Here is a 25,872-nt window from a genome sequence, read left to right on the forward strand (position 1 = left end):
TTACTGGCGATGGGCTTTTGCTCTCTAAACGTCGTTTCTAGATATATGGGCCTTTGCTTTCATGAAACGATGTCGTTTTAAATTTACATGAGACGATGTAAAACTCTCTGAGAGCCAGTCGTTCTCTCTGAGGCGGGAGGCTCTTGCAAGCAAGCAAGCAAGCAAGCAAAGGAGAGGATTGCTTGTAGAATTGGAGAAGACATAGAGAAGCTATGGGCAGCACAAGCACAAGCACGAGCTCTGCTGCTCTAATCCACCATTTCCGGCTCACCAATCTCAGTTTCGATTCGCCTAGAAAGCCTCCCTACACTGTGAGTTTCTGCAATTCGTTGAAGGAAGGTGGACTCCGACACGGTGTGACGCGACGACGTAGCAAAGGGTTAGACCCGGTGGTTCGCTTGTCAGCTTTTGGTGAAAATTCCGGAGATTCACCAACGGAAACCACTCCCGGAGTTGGCTCTGCTTTAGAAGACAGACCAGGTATGTTAAACTCCGGTTTCTTGTTTGTGTCGTAGTGAAAGAGTTGTTTTTTTTTGTATGTTTGTCTCGAAAGTTTACTCTTTTAATATATTAGTAAACATTAACGTTGCATTAGCTTTGGAAGATGCGTCCTTTGAGCAAGAAGAGAAAGCAAGTTCGGTCTATGAGTTTCTGTATCCTGCCAAAGATGAGCTCCCTGATGACAAAGAGATGACTATATTCGATCACCTGGAGGAGCTCCGGGAGAGAATATTCGTCTCGGTTTTGGCTGTGGGAGCTGCGATCGCGGGTTGCTTCGCCTACTCCAAAGATCTAATCGTGTTTCTTGAAGCTCCCGTCAAAACACAAGGTGTACGGTTTCTTCAGCTAGCTCCAGGCGAGTTTTTCTTCACAACTTTGAAGGTCAGAGCCCGCTTGGACTAGTAAGCTAAATGATTATATACTCAAATGAACAATAAAGATGACTTCTTTATATTGGTGCAGGTCTCGGGTTATTGTGGGCTTCTACTAGGGAGTCCAGTGATACTGTATGAGATTATAGCTTTTGTACTTCCTGGTCTGACACGAGCTGAGAGAAGGTTTCTGGGGCCAATTGTGTTTGGTTCCTCCTTGCTCTTCTATGCTGGACTTGCCTTCTCCTACTGGGTTTTAACCCCTGCTGCCTTGAATTTCTTTGTGAATTACGCAGAAGGGGTGGTTGAATCTCTCTGGTCTATCGACCAGTACTTTGAGTTTGTACTAGTGCTTATGTTCAGCACCGGCCTTTCTTTCCAGGTAATGTAGCAATGAGAATATAAATGTTCCAGGTGTGTTATAAAAGATATACATCTTCACTTGGAATCTGGCTTCTTGTTCGTTTACAGGTTCCGGTAATTCAGTTACTCCTTGGACAAGTAGGGGTGGTGTCGGGAGATCAAATGCTTTCAATATGGAAATATGTTGTGGTGGGTGCGGTGGTTGTAGCAGCTGTGGTCACGCCCTCGACGGACCCTGTCACTCAGATGCTCCTAGCTACACCGCTTCTGGGGCTCTACTTGGGTGGTGCATGGATGGTGAAGCTCACAGGTCGGTGAGGAACTTGGTTTGGTTGTTCAAAGACGTATAAAGTCTTGTCTCTTGTAGAGTATATTACCTTCCGTGTAAGAAAACCACAGTTTGGTACTTAAAGTGTTAATCTGAATCTTCATCTTCTTGGATGCAAATTTAGAAACCAGCAGAGGTATCTATGGAGTTTATATTTGATATTATCAACCACAATCTATAAGAATCAAAACCCACAATTCTAATAACCGCAAGATCAAAGATATGATGCAGAGAGGATTTGTCAATTTGATCGAGATGAACCAACCATTGCCATGGAGAATCTGAAACATGAACTGATGAAAAATACTTGCTCAATTTGTCTCGAACCATTTAGGATTGTTCTCAGGCCTTGATGATTCTTAATTTTGACCGTTGTTAAATGAAAATAAAACAATGAAGAGAAGTGCCACAAGTACATGATCACAAAAGTTCACAACATTAAGTGTGCTAATGGTTTGCACAACATGCAGTTCAAATGATTTGTGTGAAATTGAAACAAATGCACTTTCCAGTGCCCGTCCCCATCCTCACTTGTTTGCGTTGTGCTCTCTCTTCTCATCTGACAACATTCCATCAGTTTCGGATGCTGACTCTCTGTCATGTTTACGATGCCTTCCCCTTCGCATTGCTCCATCATCCTCACTTGAAGACTCTGCTGCCCATCGATGCCTTTTGTGTTGCCTTCTCTTTCTACTCTTTCCACCATCCTCCGAGTCACTGGACGAGGCTGAACCTCTGTTGTGTCTGTGATATTTCCCTCGTCTTCTTCCTCCTTTCTCTTCCTCGCTATCACTTGAAGTAACCACCTCGCCATGCCTGTGACGCTTTGCATGCTTTCTTCTGGCATCTTCCATATTGTCATCATCAGAAGCCTGCTTTGAGCTATGCGACTTGTGCCTCCGGTGGTGCCTTATCTTCATCCTGGGCTCGTCCTCTGACCCGCTTTCGTACTCATCACTGCTACTTGAGGACCTTCTCTTATGCCTCCGGTGCTTACTGTGGCCTCTTCTCGACTTTCTTCTCACCTCAGGGCTACTATCACTTTCTGAGCTCGATTCAGAGGCATCCCTATGTCTTCGCTTCTTTGACTTCTTCTCCTTGGTTCCAGCAGCCTTGGCAGCCGCCTCTAGCTTCTGCTCCCATTTCAAAGGAGCTTCCTTCTTCTCAAGAATCTGTCGTTTCTTCTCCTCCACCATCTGCATGAACTTCTTGGAGTCCATTTGGATTCAAAAACCAGCTGAAAATCTGCATTTTGGTATGAAAACAACCAAAAGTGCATCTCACAAAAGAGAAGAAGAAGAAACAATGTTAGCTCTTCCATCCATAAAAAAAATAACGAGTTCTTGAAAAGGAACAGAATCAAATCAAAGCACAGAGAACAACTACGAAGTTGATAAAACAGGTCAAACATTTTAGCAACTCATACAGAACGTATAAAAAAAGTAACAGTATCAGCAAAATTTCAGTTGTTGCTATTATGGTGTTACCAATCAACTTTAATAAACAAAAAAGATAATCTATAGAGTTTTGAAACTAAAGCGATATGAACCGAACTTCTTACCTGATGCGAGTAAGAGATACAAGATTAGACCAAGAGAACAAGACGCAACCTATCGCAGATCTACAAGATAGGTGCTCGCTTAGGGTTTATATCTTGTTAAAGATCTGAAATCTGAGAGTAGGATCTTACCGTAAAGGAAAGGAACAGAGAGGAGGAGACAACCGCCTAGGGCTTCTTCGCTTTTAGTCTTGTCGGAATGGTCTTTTTCTACAGATCTGTCTTCAATTAATTATTATCCCGTCTTGTTTTTTTTCCCCTAGATATATATACAACTTTTTTGTTGACGAGTGTTTCGTGCCGTTTGCATATAAAGCTTATACAGATCGTGTCGTTTTATTAATGGCCGAGGAACCTAACAAGTCATTTCGATGGGCCTAATCTCCGCCTCTTTTGCATAATAACTCTACCAAAAACATTATCTATGTCAACATCAAACATCCAAAAAGTCAACTCCAAATTAGTTTGACATATATTACAACATCCAACATTTAAAATATGGGCTTTTAACAGATCAATTTTATTAAGCCCAGTAATATCCAACATTTTCAAGCTCAGATGAATGTTTTTCCTGTAACAAATACAACATCGCTTATACAAAATCCTTCTAGTCTTAATTCTCAAATAAAGCATATAACATTTCCGACATTTAGTATGCGGATGAGCGCATACGTGGCTATATGACATATAAACAAATGCAAACGAAGAGTGGCACAAGGAAGGGATTACAACGGGAGTAATTATAAACTACTGAAGTGATTAGTGACTTTGGTAAACAAACATTGTTGCTACTTCAAATATTGCTTGTAGAAAGAAAAAAAAAATCTGATATGGATCCTGTTCCGTTTCTTTACTAGTTTAACCTTTTTCGCAACTCCACAACATTTTAGGGAGTGGTCAGTAGAATTTTAAAAGAAAATATGTTATGATTAGGGAATTAAACGGTGAGGCCATCAAAGCCACATTGCTTGTAAATCAGAGCCTGCTTCCTCGGACTAATGCCTATCCCGCAATTCACTGATACCTGCATCAATACAATAATAATAATAATAATAATAATTAATGGAAAGTATTAAAGACATAAAGTGTTAAGTCCTAATAAGCACAAGATTAGGAGTTGTGGGATTAGCTTTTTTTTTAGCTGGTGGATTAAAGATAATGCAAAGTGCCTACGTGGTTCCTAGAAATAAAGAAATCAAAAGTGAAGGAGAAGCAAATGCCAAAAGTAAACCAGAGTGGGACTAGTGGTGGTGGTGGTGGCGTAGAAAGAATCTATTAACTTAACAACGAATCCTTCCTGTCCTCTTTTATTTTTACTGTTTAACTGTTTGTGGTAAGTAGTTCTTACTTTGTTCACACTAGGCCAGATCCACAATGGAGCTTAAGCTAAATCCTTTTCCGACAGAACTGAAAAGAAAAGAGACAAAAAAGATGTAAGAACCTGAACGCCTGGGGAATCGAAGTTCATGACTCGGATCTTAGCACTAACGTCTCCTTTAACAGTGAGCTCGACTCGGTCGTTTAACGAAGCCTCTTTGACTAGATCGGCCGCGTTGCCTTGCATAAGATTCACTCTATCTACAGCAATGGTCGCCTCCACGTTCCTCGTGCTATGCGCGTCCTGGTAGAATCCAGGCACCGTCGCTCTCCCCAGTGGCAAGCCTTTGTACATCACCGTGAAGCTGGACTCGCCGTACCTGATCCCAACTTTGTTCGGGTTACCGGCGGTGAAGAGCAGGCGGATTGTGAAGGAGAGGGAGGCGGTGGTTGGATCCATAACGCTAGGGTTGGGATTATCCGGGGATGTGATTCCCATGTTCATCACTGCCACTTGCTGCAGATCGAACTGCGGTTTCTTCGGCTTCACCGCTAGTATCACGATCAGCACCACCGCGAGTACCACAAGCGCTAGGAAAGCGAGGAGGAGGAAGAGGCAGCAGCAGCATCCCTTGAGAGATGCTGATGAGGAGGAGGAGTAGCTCCGGTAATAAGGTTGCTGATGCCTCACCGGAGGAGGTCCGTGATGACTGGGTGGAGGCATAATAGGTGAAAAGCAGGAAGCTCTCTCTCTCTCTCTCCTTCCTTCCTACTCTCACTTCAATGGCGGTGCTGTGAAAGACAAAAGTTGAAAGAGAGAGACTTTGGCGTGAGGACAGTATTGACGAATTAAGTCTTACATACAATATACGATTTTAACCACAAGAAGGCAATAAATAAGATAAAGTAAGGCAATAAATCTATCTCTCTTATCCTAATCTTATTACACCTTCACCAAAATAGATTCTTCACAAATGATAAAATGATTGTTGCATAGTAAATAAGCCAAAGTCGTCACTTAGATTGAGAAAACTGAATATTTGTGGTGAGAAACAGATGATTTTATGTACTAGAAAACAAACGAGGATAGATAGAACTCGAATACAAACACAGGGTAAAACACAAGCAGTCTTCTTCTTTTGTTACAGATAGGATATTTCTTGTATGAAAACGTTTTGGTTGCTTTGTGTTAAAGTTGACCTGATGCTGAAAAGACACTATACTTCACTGGACTTGTGATCAAAAGCACAGATGCCAACCTGTTTCTGCCTCATTCCCTCTTATCTTCCTCAATATCTTCTTCCGTGTCCGAGCCACTATCCTTCTCTAGCTTGACTAAGCTAATATCACCATCTTGCTTTCCCCCTGTCAAAGACTGAACTTCTTCGTTTTCTTCATCCACTTCTCCCGAATACGCATATCTGTCCAAACCATTAGATTCACGTTAGCATTCACTTCACATCAAGCGACAATAAACTGGAGTACTAACATCTAGCTCAGACTTCCACAAGACCAGCACAACATGCTTATAACTGGAACAGTTTTCATTTCAATAACTCTTAGCTCCTAAAACCAAGCTTCTTGTTGGTATGCTATGCTAGACAGGTATCAAAACCTTTAAGTTGGTGTATCATACCTCTGAGAGTTCTGGGACGGGGTCCAGAGATAGCAAATAATACATAGCAACACAAATGCAATAACATCCCAGAAGGCAGTTATAGTCCAAGCAGTCTGCCATCGTTCATTGAAAGGATCCGTTGCTTTGAAGTGCACCTGCAGGGGACAAATCATCAGGCAAGCTGGATGCATTACAAGAAAGAAGGAGCTAGCTTCATTTCCACATCTCATCCTAAATAATATGTTCAAAAGCGCCTTCACCAGCCATTTCCTCATGTAGGATTTGAGTTGATACACTTAACAGTTTACTACATCAGTATCAAATCAGGTTTTGACAGGATTGGTACCTCATACACTATCCAAGCAACAGATGCAACAACCAAAACCGCTAGAGCATTTGAGAATTTCCGGTAAATATCCAACTTCACCGAGGTCCTCTTCATCTGCATAAGAAACGATCATAATGAAGTCGATAAGCTAATCTACTGTACCTCGCCTGAAAAACATACGGATTCTAATCAAACAGTTGCTAAAGAAAAGAGATACCTGTAACTGTTCCAGTGTTCTCGAGAGAGAGGTAAAGATCCACAATATGAGAAACGCATCCAGGAAGGCATCAGGCAAGACAAGAAAAAGCTTGGCTCTTCCAGACACATCATCGATTATACCAACATTCTCAGCTATATCAAGCATCTCAGAAGCCACAAAGTAAGTAGCTCCAACAAGCAAAACCTTAGAAGTAAGACCACCAAGAGTAGACTTAACAACCCCAAACCCCATCGAAACACAAAGAATCAGAATCCTAGACACAGTCTTCCTAAAAGCACCAATAGTAACAACCCAAGTCGTAAGCGCCAACGGCCTCTTCCCAGTATTATTAAAATTCGCATAATCCAAATACCAAAACACCATCTCAAGCAAACCAAGAACAATAACAACCGTTACACAATGCTGAAGCTGCAGTATATCTTTCCTAAACCTCAAGTACTGGAAGAACCACAGGGCACTGAGCAGCAAATACGCAAACGACATGTACACATAGAACCTCATCAACGGAGCCATTCTCCCGGGAAGGTAACCCTCAGGATTCTTCCAAACAGTCTTCCCAGTCATCTTAAGCCCCTTGAGCTTCGAATCACACGATATAAACAAGAGATTGTACATTCCAGTCTTCGTGATTTGAATCTCAGTGTCTTCCATCTTAGCAGATAAGGTTTTCCCTTTGAATCTGGCGCGTAAGAGGATAGGCCAATTGGGATCGCGCGCGGAAGGGATCCGGATGATCTCGCCTTGCTTGCAGCCTTGGAGCTTGGCCAGATCTGGAGTGCAGCAGATGGATCTCTGGCCGCCGTAAGCTGAGCCGCCGATGTTGTTGCGATCCGAGGCCTCGAAGATCACGGCTTGGACTAGGCCGTTACGTCCTTTTCGCTGTAAGTCGTTTGTTCTCCAGAGAGTGATGTTCTCGAACCTGATGAAAGATCGGGAAGAGGCGAAGATTCCTTCGCTGCCGCCGTAGAGGAGGAGAGAGTTGCCGACATCGTGGAAGGGCTGGGAAGGGTAGATGTGGGCGGAGGATTCGGAGATTTTGAAGTGGAAAGAGAGGAGAAGTGGGAGGAAGAGAGAGAGGTGGAGCAGCTTTTCCGAATCCATGGTCAGTCGCCGTTATCGGGAAGGAGGAGGATTCGATTCTCCGGCGACGTTATTATGGAAGCGGGAGAAGAAAGCAGCTCGTGAGTCGCTGTTCGTTCTTGGACCCACCAACATTTTGATCTAACCACTTGTTGTATAATATGTGGGCCTTAATGGGCCTTAGATCCGGCCCAGTGGATATATGTACAATAGTCAATGCCACAGACGCGAATTCGATCTATCGAAGAAGGAAAAACCGGTGGACTCTGCTGCTTCGTCGCTCCCTCCTCTCAGGAAAAGCCGGAAACTAAAGACGATTGATTGAGTGAAATCAACAACATCATCAGATACAGACAAAACCTGTATCGGATTGGATTGGAGTGGAGTGTCGGAGAGACCGGAGAAGAGTTTTCTTGCATAGATCCACCCACAGGTTTCTCTTTTTTCAGTTTCTTTTTCTATTTTCGGTGATAACTTCATCTGATCTGGTAGAACTTTAGAGAAAGTCTTAAACTTGAGTTCACAAATAATTGAATTTGTATTATTTCTAAATTTATGAGCTTTAAAGGTCCTCTACTCTAATCATTTCCATTGCTGCAGAGTTGACTGCCTGATGTTTCTGACGAGCAACAACTCATTAGCCTGATGGAAGCAGACGACGGTGGGAACAATTCTAGCCATGCTTCCAAACAACGTTTGCGTTGGACGCATGAGCTTCATGAACGCTTTGTTGATGCCGTGGCACAACTTGGTGGTCCTGACAGTGAGTTTCTTATTTTAATAACCCTTCTATGGTGGTATATTTAGTAACTCATGTTTTGTAGTCATGGGAGGAAAGGCTTATCTGTTTGGTTAGGATCACTGAATGTTTCCTTTTTTTTAATGTTCCAAGGAGCTACACCTAAGGGCGTTCTTAGAGTGATGGGTGTACAAGGGTTAACAATTTATCATGTCAAGAGTCACTTACAGGTACATTGAAATGATAACAGTCACCCAAAGGCCTTGCTTCTTTCTCTTTCTCTTAAGGCTGAACTTGTGAATGCATCCCTTAGTTTCTTTTGCTGATGTTTGCACATGTGTTTTGGCTCAGAAATATCGTCTTGCAAAGTATCTGCCTGATTCGTCGTCTGAAGGTAGGTGGACATTTATTTCCTTTTATTTTATCTCATGCTCCCTGTCTCGCCTATTTGCCTAAAACTGGAGTTTATTTATTTTCACAGGGAAGAAAACCGATAAGAAAGAGTCTGGAGATGTGCTATCTGGGTTGGACGGTTCACCGTAAGTGAAATTTAATTGTTTGAGTTGATTTGTGATGCTACCACCTGGTGTTTCAGATTAAGTGATCAGAAAGAGGCTAACACTTTTTGGTTACAGGGGAACGCAGATAACTGAAGCCCTCAAGTTGCAGATGGAAGTTCAGAAACGATTGCACGAGCAACTAGAAGTATGCCTTCACAGTGCTACTTTAAGAAATAATTAATTAGGATTAGCAGTTACTTTGCGTGAAATATGACATTCTTTTCTGTTTTGTAGGTGCAAAGACAGCTGCAACTCAGGATAGAAGCACAAGGGAAGTACTTAAAGAAGATAATTGAAGAGCAACAGCGACTCAGTGGAGCTCTTGGCGAATCCTCAGGGCCAGTAACAGGCGAATCAGATCCTGCAACCCCTGCCCCAACATCCGAGTTTCCCCTACAGGGTAAATCTGGCAAAGAATGTGAGCCAGACAAGAGCCTTTCAGTTGACGAGTCTCATTCATCTTACCGGGAGGCATTGACACCAGACTCTGGGTGTAACATTGGGTCTCAAGACGAGAGCGCAGGAGAAGAGAGATCATCAAAGAAGCCTAGATTGATGAGAGGAGGTGCAGCTGGTTATACATCTGAGATGGTGGTGGCGCACCCAATACTAGAATCAGGCATGAACACTTCTTACCATCAGGCAGACCATGCTCTCGCCTTTGACCATCCATCTACATCACTGCTAGGGGCTGAAGATGGATTGAACAAGGTTTCAGAAGACGTTCTATGAGTTGTGTGGCATCTGTAGTTGAGTGTATTACATGTAGTTTTGTTGTCTATCTTTATTCCCAAAAGTTAGGAGTTTCCTCTTTAGTGAGGTGATCGCAACTCTCGGTTATAGACATTGCCACTAGCATGAACAATGAATATATGTCGTGTTGTGCTGTAATTTGTTAAAAACACCAGTAAGTACTTTCTTACAACACAGTGAAAGTTCTTCTGAAGCTATTTAGAAGAAAAAAGTGTTCTCCAAGGACATTTTTAACAAAAATAACATGTATATTTTTCACTAATAACATCGGTCGTGACTATCCAAACGAATGTAGTTTGCGTATCATCTACAATTTGGTTTATCATGTAATGAAGACCTCATCAAAAAAAACAAAAGAAATAAACTTTGACGCATGTTACAAATACTCTTCAATAGAGACGCTAATTCTAAGGATTGATGTTGCATTCTCTGAGATAAACGTGCTGATAGTCGACGTGCTTTGACCAGATGCCTCGATATTTTGGAAGCCCAATCTCTAGCCATGGTTTGAGGTTACCGTTATAATGTACGACGGCTGCCCTCTCAATATCCCTCTGGTTCACACTTGGGTTGTATCCAAGTCCCAGCACGTGCCATCTCCGTTCTAGCGGGTATGTTCGTTTCCAAAACGTGATGAGACCAGGCGGTAGTGTACCTAGCTTCCATAATTCTCGGTCTTGATTCTGCAAAGTTCAAAACAGTTCATGTATAAAAGATCAACAAACATTCTTGAAGTCAAAGAAAGATGCAACCAAACCGTGAGTGAAAATATGTTATGCATACCAGATTCTGCCATCGATGGTAGACCTCTGTGATGTTTTGCCTCTTCCATTCGTCAAGGTCAAAAACATTCATACCATACGCCCATCCACAAGCACGAGGGTCAAAATTCTTGGAGATGAGTGGATTTGAGAAGTTCAGGTATCGGTCAAAGCGATGGAAGCTTTCCCCACAAGTCTCAACAGCACCGTTGACATTACCCTTCAGATCAACTGACCAAAGACCAGACAGGTCCTTCTGCACAACTATATCATCATCCAAGAAGAGCACCTTGCTGAGCTTTGGAAAGATCTCAGGCAAGTAAAAGCGAAGATGATTAAGGATGGATAAGTATTTTGGATTCCGGAACTTCAAGTTGGCATCTGAATTTGTATGGTGTGCCCTGAAGTAGTAGTCTATCATCGATCGAGAACTAAGCTGTTTGAGAACAGGACTGTAGCTTGAGTTCAGCCATGTAAACTCTTCAACGTTCTGAACCTGGATGGTGGCTTTGCCTGGTGGGTTGTTTAGAAACCACATCCTCATTGCCGCATAGTTGAGTCTGTCCGTGACGATGTGGAAGACATGCTTTGAGGGATGCTGCCAATAAACCATTAAGACAGTAAGTTATACAGAAAGAAACATATTAAAATGTTCAATCAGATGGATAAAATCAATTCTTACCTTCGCATTGGTAACGGTAGAGTTAACAACAACTGATGCAGCCAAAACGTTATCAGAGAAGAGGGCATAGTGATAAAGCTGATTATCTTCTAGTTTCTCCTGATTCGGGAATTGTTGTTCAGACGAATTCAAAGCATAATAATCGCTAGTGAGGCGTAGAGGAAGGCAGTGAAGGCCCTTTGGAATCGTCTTGGCAGTCAATTGCGTCAAGAACATGGTTTGCTTCTTATGGACTCGTAGCTGCTCCTCTGCCGAGTGGAGCATTGCACGTAGCTTCTTCACCACCGTGGAACAGTCATCTTGGATCTGCTTGCCTTTGGCCAACGTTTGCTCCATTGCTTTCAACTTTTCTACAGCACTGGGTTTAAAAATTGCCAGAGACATTAGTCACAGGAAGAAATTTTATTTTCTTTTTAATGTGGTCATTAACCATATTTCCAAGGAAGGAATCTTACTTCTTTGGGAGATCGGAATCCTTGGAGGCATCTAAGACAACCCGTTGAACTTCTTTAACACGGAGACGAAGCTCTCTCACAAAATGGGGATTAGCCTTGGCAGCTGGAAGTGAAAGATAAACCTTTGCCCTAATCAGCTGATCTTTAAGATGCCTCACCTGAGCATCAGGCATCACCACATTTCCTCTCTCTTTCTCAGCTCCAGAATCTTTAGGCTCTTGCTCATCAACCTTTTCAGTGGCTTTCTGAATTAACTGAACATGCATCCTTTCCTACAAGATAATAAGATCGGTACAGATGGTGGTCAAGATTGGCACAACAACACCAATGCGCATAGAAGGCAATTAATAGTTAAGAGATTAGCAGCCACCACAAGAACAAGTTCTGCTTCTCCTAATTTACACTATCAAGCATACAGTCAAGTTCTGGAGCCTAACAATGAGGAAGCTCCAATGAAATTCAATGTCAGTTATTGCATACTCTTCCCCTGGAGGAGTTCTAATCGAACTAGCGTAGCACTCATATAAAAAAACTTACCCTAGCCTGGGAGGTGTCAGCAGAAACGTGCATATCACTTGGCTTATCCACCACCTTTGAAGCTGCATCAGTGACTTGTTGGATGGGATTGACAGTTTGAGACTGAGTTTCATCGTCGGTGGCCGAAAGAACACGAGCAGAGAACTGGTCCCCCCTCGTTTCTGAAAAAGCTTTGTGAGAAAACTAAACTCGTGAAAAGTTTAAAACTTTAGGATGATGATACCTTGCCTCCGCGAAGAATCAGAGTCTTGCGTGGAATAGACTACACCCACGACGTCTCTTCTCACCACCGCCGGAGATTCCTATAACGCAATTGAAACAAAGAGATTAATAAGAAGCCGAGGAAAGATCTGAGGCGATGATACGAGAGAAAGCTTTTTCACCCTTGGAAGCAGATTCAAATGGTTTCCATCGGAATTGAAACTCTGAATCAAGAAAAGCGTTAAAAAGGAGTAAACTTTGAAGAACACATCAATGGAGGGGAAGAGAATGATACTAACCAAAGCAGTTACTTCATCGAGAAAATCGCGTTTAGCTACAGAATCAAACACAGAGAAGTTAGAATGCGACCAAATCGATTCAAAATCGGAGATGAGAAAGAGAGGGGAAACTGACAAGATGGGGTGGTCGTGAAGGAGGCGGAGGGATCGGTGTAGAGAAGGATAGGAGCAGCGACGGTGAGGAGCAATAAGAAGAGAACGAGGTTTCGGAACGTCACCATTGTCGTCGTCTTCGCGGTCGCATCAAGATCAAGAGAGATTAGAGGAGCAATGATCAATGTGCGGACTGTGAATGATTGATTGTTTGTTTTTAGAGAGAACCAGGTGAAAACTAGCTGTTCTTTTAAAGACGGTTTTACCCTTTTTAACTCGGTTTAGAGTTTAATTGTTTTCGTTTCTTTCAAATCATTCAGGAATTAATATTGGTAAAGTAGGCCTAATAACTATATGATGTTTAATTAGTATTTCGAATGATAATGATGTTTTTAAGGAAGGAGAATTGTGTGGTTCAGATTCAGTAAACATACAGCTCACTTAATTAACTAAACCGACACAATCTTAGTTGGCATATACACTATACACTTTCTTGAATTCAAAGTCTCAAAAATTCAAGAAATACATTAGGACTTGAGAAGATCTAGTGGATCTATCTCTCTATCAACTAGACGGTAGAGACAACAATAGTTTTGTCATCATTCCATTTGAGGTCTCCAAAGGTTTAGCCTTTTGTAGTCCATTTAGGTTCTAATTTCATCTTAAAACTTTTAACTTGACCAACTCTATCAAACTCCAACACATTTGGCTCAACTTCCTTTCCATCCAGAAGGAACATGCCCAAGTCCATCTGAGCTAAAGCTTCAGGATTTAGACCAAACGCCTGATGATGCACAAGACGGTGGCATTAGTGTTGTTAGTTAGTAAATAATGTAAGAGGGAGTAGAGGAAGTTGAGATTGCAAACCAGTGTCAAGGTTTCCATGATTTGTCTTCACCAAATCTTGTTTTTGACCACAAGGAACTTGAGGGTCATCACACCATCCTTCTCTATTTGCATGAGTTCCAAATAATGGTCATGTGCAACTTTTTTCCCTTGTCTAGAAACACACTGATCACACTGAAACACAACAGAGTTTTTTTGTAACTCTTAGGCTTTCAAAGAAACACAACAGAGTTACACTCTCTTATTTACTCAAAAGAGGAAGAGAGTTTTTTTTTTTTATCTTTTTCTTTATTTACTTGAAATCGCTACAACTTCTCCTTCTTCAAGAATTGCTTCAAAGCCGTTGATATGTCTGTTGTAGGAGTAAGATTGCGTTTCTAGCCTTCTCATGACTGCTAAGATGCATGAGGATCAGATCAATCACTAAGAAGAATATAGGCAAGAGGCACAAATAAAATCACAAAGACTTAGAAGCCTGTCATATGAATATCTTCCCAAAAAGGATCCAAGAAAGTCATTATGAGATTCAGCTACTTGTCTAACGGCTAAGGGAGAGATTTTAAGGCCATGCATGTGAGATCCCAAATAAACGATGTAAGACTTTCTTAAGTAGCCAACCAAAACAGGATGCAGTCCTGTTTTATATAAGCTCACATACGTGACAAGAACTTATAACGATAGTAAACAAAAGCTTTCCCACAGATTTTAATTATCAGATCATCAAGTCTGAACGCATATATCAGGATACAGCTTTTTCTACATTTTTGTTTTGTGTTAGTTAAACTTTTGCTTTCATCAAATAACCAATTCAGGTTAAGAAACAATAAAAATGGCCAATGAGACCACAAGACGTAAAGATGAAACTGTGGACGTCAAGTCATTGCTTTCATGAGATGTGAAAATAGAAGTAAGATAGTGATGGTTTGCTATAAGTGGAAACTTAAGGAGAGAGATATTTGCCATATAGTCAATTAGCAAATGAAAACTTTGTATCTCTCTTTTATGTATGGGCATTAATGTCCGTTGGTTTCATCGTCTTTATAAGCTAAACAACCCTTTGCTTGTCTCAAGAGCCCTTCTTTTCTCAGAAAGCAATCACCATTTAAGTTTCTCTCCACAGCTACAAGAGATATGGCAAAGGTAAAACAAGATCAATTCTCTTTCTTCTTCTCTCCATTTGATCCAATCATATTATATATGCATCACTTGATTTTTAAGATGAGTTTGTCCATGTGATCATCAGCAAACCATAGTGCTGAAAATTCGTATGAGGTGTGATAAATGCAGGACCAAAGCATTCAAGATCATAGCAGGAACATTTGGTAAATTTTAAACAACACACACACACACACACAAAAATCACAAAAACACATGTCTAATGAAAAAGCAACATACGTTTTCAGGAGTTATGTCGGTGCGGTTGGAGAGAGAACAAGGGAAGCTTGTGGTGGAAGGAGAGCAAGTGGAGATAGCTGTGCTTGCCCAAACTCTGACGAAGAAAGTAGGTCGCACTGAGATCGTCCATGTTTCTGAGTACTAAGCCCTTTATACACACTACTACTCTTATCTAATTTTATGTGTGCTTTTCTGGTTTCATAATGATGTGTTCGTTGAGCAACATTTAACATCCAGTTTCTAGTTTATGGATATTTCACTTGTTTGGAAATCACTAGATTTCAGTTTGATATCTGTTGTTGGATGAGCTCTGTTGCATGATGAAAAGTAGCAGGAGTTACAGATTTATGAATATTCAAGCAATGGTTAAACCTTACATAAAATGTTGTTGTAACAGAATTAGATCATATACAAAACCAACCTTACTTAGATACATTACCATGCCTAAAACCCCCTAACCCAACTAAACTGATCTTTCCTACTACGGTTAGCCAGCTTAGATCCTAGATTCATCAATGCACTTTATTCATTATCTAGCAGTTAACACCCTTAAGCAGATCTTTTAAGCTTGGATAACTTTGTCAATGCCTCTTCAAAGGGCTCACTGATCTTGTCTTTTCTCCCCTGGATAAATCCACAAAGCAAGAAACCACAAACAAACTCAGATTCGGTTTTGATACAAATTCAGGATGAAAACTGGAAAAATATAAACATAAAAGTATAAGAAACAAGCCTTAGATCCTGATGACACTAATGCATACCTTAATCAATGGAACAAATGCCAAAACTTCATCAATCTGCACATAACAACACAAATATTAGAAGGTGCTTAGGGTTTGTTGTCTGAACTGAAGCTCTTTAGTAGAGAATACTACCTCGCATTCAGAGACGCAAATATTAGAAGGTGCGAGCTAGAGCTTATTATTAAAAAAACATAGCAACTAGAGAAGAGAAAAAATGCATTGAACAACAACACACGAAGTGACTACAATTTGATCACTTTCGAAGAGGTTTAGGCAGAGCATCACCAACAATAATCACAAAACTCTGTTTTCACTACAGACAACAAGTCATCTAATTATATGACGTAAGAAGAATAAGGAATGCTTTGAGCTTGAGAGCTACAATGGCCCTCCATTCTCAGACCAAAGTCTATATATATAAATATATATCATGCTACTTGCTGCTGTTGTCTGTTGCTATATTCCTTCTCCAAGAATCCAAATACCATCTTGAGCCGATCCTGCAGGTTTACCAGGATGTTCTTTGTCACCCTTTTCTGATGTCTACTGCTCTTTAGCCATTCAATCCCAAAGTATACTCGCACATATGTTGTATTTGGCTTCGAGGCCACTTCTTCCATCTGGTATCTAAGATGGAGATTGAAATAGTCTCCCAACGGAACTCCATGGAGAGTCATGACCTCTTCCACAAGCCACCCATTCTTATCTGGCACAAGGGTCTTTTGCTGTGTGCTTGTTACTTCTCCTCTATAACGTGATATCCTCTTATCTCTGTAGTATGTCTGCCTCTCATACACATCAGCCTTCTCTGACTCCCATGGGCTGCATGAATAGCTCTGGCAACAAGCTCTCTCCATAGCCTTTCGATCTACTTCACCCCCACCAAACAACTCCATAAAGAAACTTACCTACAGAGTTAGTTAGAGAGTCAATGCATGAGAAGACATTCAAAACTCAGTATACATTCTTGCCAAAAGACCCCATGTAGCACATTGCAGTGGAAGGGAATAACTCACCGGAACAGAGAGAGTCAAAGAGTAGACCTCAGAGAATCTGACGTCATCAATACCCAAGAACGAACCACTCTCTTCACTTTGAAGTTTCTGTTCTGATTCCTCTTCAACAGCTTGCACTTTCTGTTCTGGCGTCAAGGATTTTGCTTTCCACAGAGCCATTATTGTCCTATAAACATTGATATGAATGAGAAAAGTTAATACTAACAAATAAACCATTAGGGAAAAGAGAAGGACTCGTCACTTACTTTTGTGCCACATTGAAAGACACAAATGAATGGAAATGGAACTTAAGCCTGCCTTCCTCATCATGTGTTTTTGCGCCTATCCGCGCGTCCGTTCCTCTATTTGGTCTGAGAGTCATGACGACAGTGGGACTCCCCATCGAAGCAAGAGTGGGAGGCAGCACTTGAATATCCTCTATATCTTCCCACAGGAAAAAGAACTTCGTTTTGTTACCAAACAGGCTTGCGTAAAATCCAACTATTCTTGCAGACAGGAAAAGACGACCCTGCAGAAAACAACACTTAATTAATTGAAAAGAGGATGCAGTTTGAATACTAAAACAAAGTGATGAACGCATCAAGATCTCGTCACCTGCAAAGGCATTTTCCTCTTTAAGTGACATGTAAAGTCATTAATCAAAAATTCTTCTTGTGGGAGACTAAACAGCTTCTGAAAGGCTGAGTTTGTTTGAGGAGACCGCACATTAATCTGAAATTTTCAATTTTAGCAGATAAGAACGCACGCTAACAATAGCATATTAAATGTTTGACTGAGAGAATAAAGTAGTAGCCACACATACCTTCTTGCCCACCTCTTTCTCCATCTTAGTTAAATAGTCTCTAACAACATCTCCACCTCCTGTATGATCCAAGAATATCCTCAAGTGCAGTTTGGATTGACAAGCCTGAGCCAGTTTCCCTTGAAGTGGAATCCACACATCAGCTAGATCAGATATATTAGACCTCACAAAGTTTATCTCAGCATGTCCCAATGAAACAGCCTCGTCGAAAGGTCCGTCGAAATCGTAAACTTCAATATTCAGTACAGAAGGAGGATCAGCCATCGCATCAAACTCAAATATTTCTGCACAAAACAAGAAGATGACAAATCAAAGATCATAATCATTCAAGAATAACTAGACATAAGTAAACCATAGTGCAACCATTTACCATTCCATAGAGGATGAGATTTCTGGAACTTGATGGAGCTGGTTCTCGTCTTCCCATTGGAAGTAAATACAATGTACGGATCACAATGCCCGCTTGGATCTACAGCTGCTAGATCGACCCCCTCTATTAGAGCAACAGTTAGCAACCAACCATCTCCATGAGCTTTGACGCCATGATCACTGCCTACAATTTTTTTTTTATAAGAAAAAAGTTAATGATCAGTCAGATACACACAGAAGCTACAACGAGAGAGCTACTTCTTCTTGTATATTTACCTTTCTGTTTTCTTGCCTGCATGAAACGTGAAATCAACTGCAATACTCTTTCGCATTGAAGAACGAGAACCCCACTAACAACAAACTCTCCAATTGAATCCGGCAAATCAAGGCCACTAAACTCAAGCCCTTGGATTGCACTAGGTAAGGACAACATAATATGTACAAATACATACACACCGATCAAGAAAGTGGAAAACACAGTGAAGTTGGCGAAATATTGTACTGCCAATTTCCAATCTGATTGGGGTTCAGCGTGCAAGGAAGACAGAGCTTGCTCCTTGTTCACCCCAATGTCCTTTGAATCCACAGGCTTTACATTTTGAGCCAACAAGGTTGCATACTGTTCGAAGCTGTCTTTTAGCCCTTGCCTGGCTCCATTCTCTATCATACCTTTCATCATCGTGCTCTGAAGAAAATTCAACCTCCATGAGATCACCAAACGGGAACACTGCTCCCCAGAAGGCAGGTCGGGACCAGGAGAGATGCAGTAAAGCACTTCAACCTTAAAGGTACTTCCGAACGGGACATCAGGAGTGGACACAATAGCTAAAACAGAGTAAACCTCTCCATCCGCTTTGTGATAGGCCTGCTCCTCTGTGCCTTTGACAGCTTTAATAAGTTTAGTCGCAGCCTTGAGGTAACTCACAACCCGCTTAGCACTCTCACCTTCGTTTTCAAGCTTCCACGGTGTAATCTGAACCTCCGTAGTCCCTTGCAACTCAGTCAACGACGCATAGAAGCTCGAATCCGGTGCAAAGAGTACAGTGTTAAGATCTGATGGTGTGATCATAAACAACTGATCAACAAGGATCCCACCCGGTAGATTACTAGGAAATTCAACTTCCTGGTCTCTCGACTCCATAGCCTTCATAACTTCCTCAAATGAAGCGGGAGACGACTCATCTTCAGATAACTCAAGGGAAAAGATTGATCTAGACATCTCAGACGATGGCTCAGAAGCGTCAATGCTCCTGCTAATCGACGGTGTAGGCGCTGCAGAAGCCGCATCAGAACCATTCTTCTGAAAAATCTGAGCGATCCTTCCAGCTAATGACTTCTGCGAGTCCTTGGAAGATGAAGCAGCATCTTCGGATCTACAAGGAGAGGCGCAAGTGGAAGGATCAGCAGAAGTCTCCATCCCCACGTCAGAAGTCCTCTGATCCGCAATAGAGTTCAAATCAACAACAGAGTTCTTCTGACTAAACCAAATCCCTAGAAGTATATCACCTACACACATCATAACGAAAGTCAAAGTCTCCAACTTTAAAGCACAGACAAAAGAGATAAATAAAGAGGCGTGCGTTACCACAATCTTTCTTGGAGCCTTTCTTCTTAGGCAAAAGAGGATACCAAACACTACCAAGAGACTGATTCTCGGCATCGAAGACCTGAGAAACGGGAACACGGACCTGGCCAACGAAGTCGTCGTTGAAGTACTTATCCTCGTCGAGAACAGAGACGACGAGCTCGTCTTTCAAATCGTCGACGCGGAAGGTGAAGTCGTCGCCCCATTTGGGGTTCAAGTTCTTCTTAACGACTTTGGTCCGGGACCTGTGTTTGCCGAGCTGGAGCCTGACGTAAGGATCGCTGAAGCCGTTGAGATCCATGGCGGGAAGGTTCCTCGCTTCGATGACTCGGACCTGGAGCTTCATGTCTCAAAGAGATCGAGAAAGAAAACAAAACAAAAGGGTAATGAATAATGGAGCAGAGAGTTGGGAAAGGGATGGTCTTTACGAGAGAGGGCCCGCCATTGACGAAGAACGGATCACACAAATAAAAATCAGATAAGGATCGTAAAGGGCATTAGAGATAGAGAGAAAGAGATGTGTTTTTGGGGGATAGACGGAGGAGACTTATGATCAATTCCGCGTCAAAGAGGGGTTGAGGAAGAAAGGCTTTGACTTTTCTCATTTGTAAAATGAATGACCTTTTCCTTTTTTTTCACATTTTTTTTTCTTTCTCACGTACGGAACCGTCAAGCTTTTTTTTTTTGTTTTCACATTATTTTCTTTCTTTTGCTATAATAATTTTGGATTTAGATTTCGCCGATGGTCAATGGGAAGCCATTCATCAGATTCGCTCCTCCTCCTCATGCGCTAGCACAAGTGATACTACTGCAACAGGAAATCCTTATTCTAGATTTGAAGATTTAAACTCTACTCATGAAGCACATAGGCTTTTTTTTTAAGAAGCTGACGAGGACAGATGTCAAATAACATGTAAGAGATCAGATATTTTGAAGATTCTTGATTTTTTTTTTGTAACATTTTTGTATTTAGATGAAGTTGATTAATCAAAAGTATCACTAGTTTGTCTCTCACGTTTCAAAAGTTGGAACAAGAATGAATTTATCTTTTACTAATACTAACAAATTCTTGATTGCTCTGACACCAGCATTTTATTTTTTGTTGCATGAAACTGTAAATCTCTGATTATTTTTTTGACATTATTGTAGTAAGCATCTTACTTGTAAACAATCTCAGTATTGCTTATGTAGCGTGTTACAGCATACCACGAATTCATGATTAATTCAATACTATAGAGACTTCATGCAATTGTGATCCACTTAATTATTGCTAGTCTTTACTCTGAGGAAATGGTGTAGAATGGAACTTTGAAAAGTAAAACATATAAGTCAAAAAAATAATCAGAGATTTACAGTTTCATGCAACCGCTTTGCCCACCTTCTGGCCATAAAAGGATCATGATAGTCCCAAGCTCCAGTATTAATGCTTCTCCTCACACTATTGCTGTTCATATAGTCATCATCCCTCGCACCTGCCGATTCACAATCACCGGCGGTTACTATCCCTTCCTTATCGTCAACCAAGCTCAATGTCGTCTCCCCTCTTCTCCTGATACACTCATTACTGTCTCCTTCCACATAGCTATAGCAGAGACGAACACTGACATGCCCACCAAGATCTAGCAACACTTGCCTCTCTTCACCGCCTCTCAACTCGCCTACTTTAACAACATTCCCTTCCATACCGATTCTCAGTTGGATATCGCTTGCTACTACTCCCAACACGTTTTTAAGAAACTCTTCCAACTTATGCAACACAAAACCATTCCAAGTCTCACTACCTAACCCCACGTGAAACCCATGGACCATGACACCTCTATGCATCACGCTGTTGGGATAATATGAGCTACTTGAGATATGTAGAATGCTGCATTGTGGGTTCTTGTATGCACGATCTTTGAGTACTTTTATGCCCTTAAGGATGCCTTGAGAAGGGTCAGTTTGTCCCGTGTAGAAGAGACGGTCAATGACTCGCAGAGCTGCCCGCTTTCCACATGAAGTCATGCGTCTCAGAGCAAACACACGTGCTGCGACACATGAGTATGTCACTATGGCTAGACGATCAACTGGTCGAAGAGAGGATGTTACTAATATCATCGCTTGCTTGAGAAGGCGAGAATGTGGCCCGCTAGGACTCGCAACCAACACTAAGTCAATGGGTTGTGGATCTTTAAGCTTCACAGAGAGATAGGCACTTCTTGTGCTCAAGGAAGTGCACACACAGTGGTAATCTTCTGGCAGTGGCAGTACTGATGTTCTACACATTTGTAATGGAGAATATGCACCTTGGAGAGGGTGTAAGCAGCATGGATAAGAGACTAAGTTGGGGTAAACTGTGAGAGGGGTTAAAGAGAAGTCTAGACGAGGGTAATTGGTGTTGGAATGAGGAGGGGCGATAGGATCATCATCGTCGTAGCGAGCAGAGCGGAGGAGCGAGCGTCTTTGGACGCGGGAAGTGGCAATGGAGTCATCAAGAATACGAAGAACAGGGTCGTCTAGCTGGCGCTCAGACAGGTGGGGAAAGGAAGGAGGAGGGAGATGGGTCCAATGGGCGCGGCAAACAGGACAAGTGACACTTCCATGACGCACATTGGAAGCAATGCACGAAAAGTGGAAGGAGTGAGAGCATTGTCCCGTGAATGTAGCTTCACTGGGAGAGTTATCATCGCAATGACTCAGAGGTTCAAGACAAATAGCGCACAAGATCTACAAAGAAACACACAGATCCATGAGCAAAAGCCTTTGGTGAACAGATAGAAGAGTAAAGAAGCAAGTGGGATACCGTAGAAGTAGCATGAGTGGAGTCTACTTTATCTATGGCCTCTTTATGGACCTCATGGTGATGGGGCAGATAAACATTCTCTGGCTTTATAACAGCTGTAGATCCCCGTGAACTCTGTTTCACATGGAAAGACAATAGCTTTGTCAGTGAAAAACTGTCATGAAACACAGGTTTATAAAACAAAAGAACGGGAGAAGAAGAAGAAGCATACCAGAGGAAGAAGAGAAAGAGAACGACAAGCAGCTAAGACCAGTCTTTTTGCGGCCTTCCTCAGCTTCGAAGTTGTTCTTCCCATTCCCATGGGGAGAAAGACAAAAGAGAGACGATAAAGAATCTTTCACACTGAAGGGATGCTCAACAGTTTGAACTTTGAAGATAGGCCAGTGTGATACCTGAAGAGTATTAATAGAGACGTTAAGGATAAAGAGTTAAAGGAAAACAGCTTAAAAGAAAAACTTGACCGCGACTCTTTCGGCTTTTGTGTGTTTTTGACTGCTTCTTTTTTTTGTAATTATCATGTAAAGAAGTGCTCAAGAGGCGCACTATTTTTTCAAACTAAATAAAAAAAGAAAAGAAAAAGAAAACATAGTTGAGACAAGATTGGACCCACACACACCGTCTCTTCTATTTGTCACACCGTCTCTTCGATTTGTCATTGTGTCGCTATGCTTCTTATGCAACACACATCAACTCCACAAGACAACATTCACACCCTCCATGGTCCATAGTCCCATACTCCAGACTTTTTCAAATAAAATTTAGAAAATAACTACAAACCTCTTTGCTTAATAAGATACAGTTTCCCATCTCAGAGGCATCACCCTCCTCCTTGCTGAGCCAGTCCATCAAGTGAATCTCATAACAAGCCAATGCCCCAGAAACCCTTCTACAGTACAGTCTTGGAATAAGAGATGTCTTGACCAGTACATGAAAGAATTAGTCTAAACAAGTATATCACTAGTGACACTGGGACAATGTGCTAATCATGTAGAGGATAATGAATCAAAAACAAAAGGCACCTAGAATAAAAAGTCTTAGTCTCTATTCAAGGAGAATCGGAGTTATAAGAAGAGGCCTTTGTACAACATGACACCAAGCAACATCACCATCATGACAAGACAAGACAGCCTCCCCAATACTTTACACCAACACATATAATAGATTCAAATCAAACAAGCACATACTATTCTTTTTCTCTTACAAAAAAAGGTCATTAATTTATAAGTGATCCGGTCAAAAGATGGTGAAGTAGAAATTAACGGTAATAAGGTTAATTTTAATCATCTATTATTCATCTTCCATTACAGAAAAAGGGCATAACTCTATAAGTGATCCGGTCAAAAGTTAGAAAAGTAAAGATTGTCGGTGATAAATTAGATTAATTTTAATCACCCTAGCAACTGTTTCTTTTCTAATTGGGCTTTGTAAGCCCAAGCCCATACAATATTCTTTAATCGAAAAAGCGAACTACCTCAGGCGACGTGTCGATGCCCACACGGCTGCGCTTGCCACGTCTCCGCCATGTAACTGCCTCTCCGATGATAACAATCAGACTCACTCCTCTCTGATCTCACCATCTCCTCATGGCCAACGCAACCAGTATCAAAGACCTCCCATCTCTCACCGGCCTCCATCACCGCCGCAACCCGCTAGAAGAAAACCCCTTCTTCCACCCTTCCCACGGCTTCTACATCTCTCCTTCCGACGTCGTCCTCTCCCAGGTCGTCTACGACCTCTCCGACGCCTCCCAGCCACACGTGGCCTACCACAGAGCTGGTCCCCGCCGTGAGATCCTCTACGAGCCATCGTCTGTGAAGGCGGCGATCGTGACCTGCGGAGGTTTGTGCCCGGGGATGAACACCGTCATCAGAGAGCTCGTGGTTGGTCTTTGGGAGCTGTACGGTGTGAGAGAGATCTATGGAATCCCAGCTGGTTACAGAGGCTTTTACTCCATGGAAGCCGTCGAGTTAAACCCCAAGCTTGTTCATAATTGGCACAAGAGAGGCGGCACTGTCCTCGCCACCTCCCGCGGTGGCTTTGATCTCTGTAAAATCGTCGACGCCATCCAACAAAACGGTTACAACCAGGTCCGGTTCACTCTTTGATTTTAGATTTGTATTAGAATATGTACCGGTTTTACTAAACCATGTAATTAGACTCGGTTAAGATCAATCTAAACCGGTATATGGTTCCCATTAGCTCTATACACGGTTTATAACTTTATATTAATCTTAACCAAGTCTAGTATGGTTTAGTGAAACCGGTACATACTGTACTCTTTTTTTTTTCTCTGTTAAGATTAATCTAAACCGTGTAATAGAGCTTCTTGCAACCATGTACCGCTTTACATTGATCTTAACGGAGTCTAATTACTTATTACATACTCTAATAATTTGATCTTAACCGGTACATACTGAAATAATTTGATCTTAACCGGTACATACTGAAATAATTTGATCTATTACATTTCCCTGAACCCAAGTTGTTGTGTGTTTGTTTTCAAGAACATTATGATGATTCTATGAACTTGACCTGTTTCAGGTCTATATAATAGGAGGAGACGGCACTATGCGTGGGGCAGTCAAGATCTTCGACGAAGTCAGCCGCAGGAAACTGAAAGTGGGGATCACTGGTATTCCCAAAACGGTGGACAACGATGTGGGCATCATTGATAGATCATTCGGGTTTCAAACGGCAGTAGAGATGGCTCAGGAGGCTATATCCGCGGCTCACGTGGAGGCTGAGAGCGCTGTCAATGGCATCGGACTAGTGAAGCTTATGGGCAGAAGCACTGGACACATTGCGCTACATGCCACACTAAGCAGCCGTGACGTGGACTGTTGTTTGATCCCTGAGATGGGATTCTACCTTGAAGGCAAAGGAGGGTTGTTTGAGTTTCTGGAGCAGAGACTGAAAGATCATGGGCATGCTGTACTTGTTGTAGCTGAAGGCGCTGGACAAGAGATTATCCCGAGGAACGAAGCGCAGAAACAAGAGAGGGATGAATCTGGGAACCTTGTTTTCTTGGATGTTGGAGTTTGGTTGAAGTCAGCGCTGAAGGAGTGGTGGGAGAGAGAGCATCCAAAGGAGCTGTTCACTGTGAAGTATATCGATCCAACTTACATGATAAGAGCTGTACCTGCGAATGCTACGGATAACTCGTACTGTACGCTCTTGGCTCACTCGTCTATCCATGGAGTCATGGCTGGTTACACGGGGTTTGTGTCTGGCCCGATCAATGGGAACTATGCTTATATCCCCTTGGAGGAGGTGGCACAGACTAAGAATGAAGTGAACACGAGTGATCCCAAGTGGGCGTGGGTACGCTCTGTCACAAACCAGCCTGATTTTGAAACTAACTTCAAGGGGTAAACACCGAGAAGATTAGATGGTAAGAGGAATGAGAGAGTGAAGTTGAAGATCTTGTAACCTAATAATAATCTGAGTAGTGTATGATCAAACAATGCAACTATCAAGGCAAGGCAATCTTAGATCCTTGATCCTCTGGTATCTATCTAAATAACAGTATAATGCTTGAGAGTGATGAGAAAGGGGGAACGGTTGATACAA

The 25,872-nt window shown here is 42.0% G+C and overlaps 10 protein-coding genes across 20 annotated transcripts; 4 read left to right on the forward strand and 6 right to left on the reverse strand.

Moving 5' to 3' along the window:
* The first annotated feature begins 76 nt into the window (after window positions 1-76).
* On the forward strand, window positions 77-1,682 carry LOC106401692 (sec-independent protein translocase protein TATC, chloroplastic). The gene is made up of 4 exons (XM_013842251.3): window positions 77-480; window positions 596-882; window positions 964-1,254; window positions 1,344-1,682. Exons 1-4 carry the CDS (start codon window positions 213-215, stop codon window positions 1,551-1,553), a joined length of 1,056 nt encoding a protein of 351 aa, XP_013697705.2. The 5' UTR covers window positions 77-212; the 3' UTR covers window positions 1,554-1,682.
* Window positions 1,683-1,916: 234 nt separating this feature from the next.
* On the reverse strand, window positions 1,917-3,401 carry LOC106402122 (sarcoplasmic reticulum histidine-rich calcium-binding protein). 4 transcript variants are annotated; one of them, XM_013842791.3, is made up of 3 exons: window positions 3,254-3,398; window positions 3,125-3,184; window positions 1,917-2,808 (listed from the first exon to the last, which is right to left on the reverse strand). In XM_013842791.3, the coding sequence occupies exon 3, from the start codon at window positions 2,781-2,783 to the stop codon at window positions 2,091-2,093; it is 693 nt and encodes a 230-aa protein (XP_013698245.2). In that variant the 5' UTR covers window positions 2,784-2,808; window positions 3,125-3,184; window positions 3,254-3,398; the 3' UTR covers window positions 1,917-2,090. The 4 variants fall into 4 exon arrangements, with proteins under 4 accessions (XP_013698245.2, XP_013698242.2, XP_013698244.2 ...); XM_013842788.3 differs by having other exon boundaries at window positions 1,917-2,842; window positions 3,254-3,397; XM_013842790.3 differs by lacking the exon at window positions 3,125-3,184 and having other exon boundaries at window positions 1,917-2,842; window positions 3,254-3,401.
* Window positions 3,402-3,858: 457 nt separating this feature from the next.
* Window positions 3,859-5,219, reverse strand: LOC106400532 (NDR1/HIN1-like protein 10). Of its 2 annotated transcripts, none has more exons than XM_013840884.3 (2): window positions 4,563-5,219; window positions 3,859-4,145 (listed from the first exon to the last, which is right to left on the reverse strand). In XM_013840884.3, exons 1-2 carry the CDS (start codon window positions 5,160-5,162, stop codon window positions 4,059-4,061), a joined length of 687 nt encoding a protein of 228 aa, XP_013696338.2. In that variant the 5' UTR covers window positions 5,163-5,219; the 3' UTR covers window positions 3,859-4,058. The 2 variants fall into 2 exon arrangements, with proteins under 2 accessions (XP_013696338.2, XP_048637314.1); XM_048781357.1 differs by having other exon boundaries at window positions 4,470-5,219.
* Window positions 5,220-5,439: 220 nt separating this feature from the next.
* LOC106400529 (transmembrane protein 87A-like) lies at window positions 5,440-7,812 on the reverse strand. The gene is made up of 4 exons (XM_048781356.1): window positions 6,602-7,812; window positions 6,403-6,498; window positions 6,075-6,211; window positions 5,440-5,859 (listed from the first exon to the last, which is right to left on the reverse strand). The coding sequence occupies exons 1-4, from the start codon at window positions 7,703-7,705 to the stop codon at window positions 5,709-5,711; spliced, it is 1,488 nt and encodes a 495-aa protein (XP_048637313.1). The 5' UTR covers window positions 7,706-7,812; the 3' UTR covers window positions 5,440-5,708.
* Window positions 7,811-9,910, forward strand: LOC106400531 (myb family transcription factor PHL7-like). The gene is made up of 7 exons (XM_013840883.3): window positions 7,811-8,117; window positions 8,285-8,447; window positions 8,577-8,653; window positions 8,775-8,817; window positions 8,905-8,962; window positions 9,059-9,128; window positions 9,218-9,910. Exons 2-7 carry the CDS (start codon window positions 8,330-8,332, stop codon window positions 9,713-9,715), a joined length of 864 nt encoding a protein of 287 aa, XP_013696337.1. The 5' UTR covers window positions 7,811-8,117; window positions 8,285-8,329; the 3' UTR covers window positions 9,716-9,910.
* Window positions 9,911-9,963: 53 nt separating this feature from the next.
* On the reverse strand, window positions 9,964-13,038 carry LOC106400528 (probable galacturonosyltransferase 4). 2 transcript variants are annotated; one of them, XM_013840881.3, is made up of 9 exons: window positions 12,787-13,038; window positions 12,672-12,706; window positions 12,555-12,596; window positions 12,395-12,473; window positions 12,172-12,332; window positions 11,635-11,906; window positions 11,180-11,537; window positions 10,520-11,095; window positions 9,964-10,419 (listed from the first exon to the last, which is right to left on the reverse strand). In XM_013840881.3, the coding sequence occupies exons 1-9, from the start codon at window positions 12,890-12,892 to the stop codon at window positions 10,144-10,146; spliced, it is 1,905 nt and encodes a 634-aa protein (XP_013696335.1). In that variant the 5' UTR covers window positions 12,893-13,038; the 3' UTR covers window positions 9,964-10,143. The 2 variants fall into 2 exon arrangements, with proteins under 2 accessions (XP_013696335.1, XP_048637312.1); XM_048781355.1 differs by having other exon boundaries at window positions 12,555-12,706.
* A 1,534-nt stretch (window positions 13,039-14,572) lies between these two features.
* Window positions 14,573-15,381, forward strand: LOC106401020. 2 transcript variants are annotated; one of them, XM_022687994.2, is made up of 3 exons: window positions 14,573-14,750; window positions 14,898-14,932; window positions 15,014-15,381. In XM_022687994.2, the coding sequence occupies exons 1-3, from the start codon at window positions 14,617-14,619 to the stop codon at window positions 15,148-15,150; spliced, it is 306 nt and encodes a 101-aa protein (XP_022543715.1). In that variant the 5' UTR covers window positions 14,573-14,616; the 3' UTR covers window positions 15,151-15,381. The 2 variants fall into 2 exon arrangements, with proteins under 2 accessions (XP_022543715.1, XP_022543716.1); XM_022687995.2 differs by having other exon boundaries at window positions 14,593-14,750; window positions 14,854-14,932.
* Window positions 15,382-15,947: 566 nt separating this feature from the next.
* On the reverse strand, window positions 15,948-20,196 carry LOC106401018 (C2 and GRAM domain-containing protein At1g03370). The gene is made up of 8 exons (XM_013841436.3): window positions 19,521-20,196; window positions 18,212-19,441; window positions 17,937-18,119; window positions 17,567-17,850; window positions 17,359-17,475; window positions 17,010-17,272; window positions 16,765-16,930; window positions 15,948-16,656 (listed from the first exon to the last, which is right to left on the reverse strand). The coding sequence occupies exons 1-8, from the start codon at window positions 19,864-19,866 to the stop codon at window positions 16,177-16,179; spliced, it is 3,069 nt and encodes a 1,022-aa protein (XP_013696890.1). The 5' UTR covers window positions 19,867-20,196; the 3' UTR covers window positions 15,948-16,176.
* A 564-nt stretch (window positions 20,197-20,760) lies between these two features.
* Window positions 20,761-23,996, reverse strand: LOC106401304 (probable E3 ubiquitin-protein ligase WAVH2). Of its 5 annotated transcripts, none has more exons than XM_013841799.3 (5): window positions 23,774-23,996; window positions 23,080-23,217; window positions 22,514-22,694; window positions 22,303-22,416; window positions 20,761-22,226 (listed from the first exon to the last, which is right to left on the reverse strand). In XM_013841799.3, the coding sequence occupies exons 3-5, from the start codon at window positions 22,601-22,603 to the stop codon at window positions 20,862-20,864; spliced, it is 1,569 nt and encodes a 522-aa protein (XP_013697253.2). In that variant the 5' UTR covers window positions 22,604-22,694; window positions 23,080-23,217; window positions 23,774-23,996; the 3' UTR covers window positions 20,761-20,861. The 5 variants fall into 5 exon arrangements, with proteins under 5 accessions (XP_013697253.2, XP_013697251.2, XP_048637316.1 ...); XM_013841797.3 differs by having other exon boundaries at window positions 22,919-23,217; XM_048781359.1 differs by having other exon boundaries at window positions 23,080-23,188; window positions 23,774-23,982.
* Window positions 23,886-25,846, forward strand: LOC106401306 (ATP-dependent 6-phosphofructokinase 2). Its single transcript, XM_013841802.3, has 2 exons — window positions 23,886-24,389; window positions 24,844-25,846. Exons 1-2 carry the CDS (start codon window positions 23,886-23,888, stop codon window positions 25,672-25,674), a joined length of 1,335 nt encoding a protein of 444 aa, XP_013697256.1. The 3' UTR covers window positions 25,675-25,846.
* The last annotated feature ends 26 nt before the right edge of the window (window positions 25,847-25,872 follow it).

Source organism: Brassica napus, chromosome A6, assembly GCF_020379485.1.
Source record: "Brassica napus cultivar Da-Ae chromosome A6, Da-Ae, whole genome shotgun sequence".
In the NCBI taxonomy this organism is placed as follows: Eukaryota; Viridiplantae; Streptophyta; class Magnoliopsida; order Brassicales; family Brassicaceae; genus Brassica; species Brassica napus.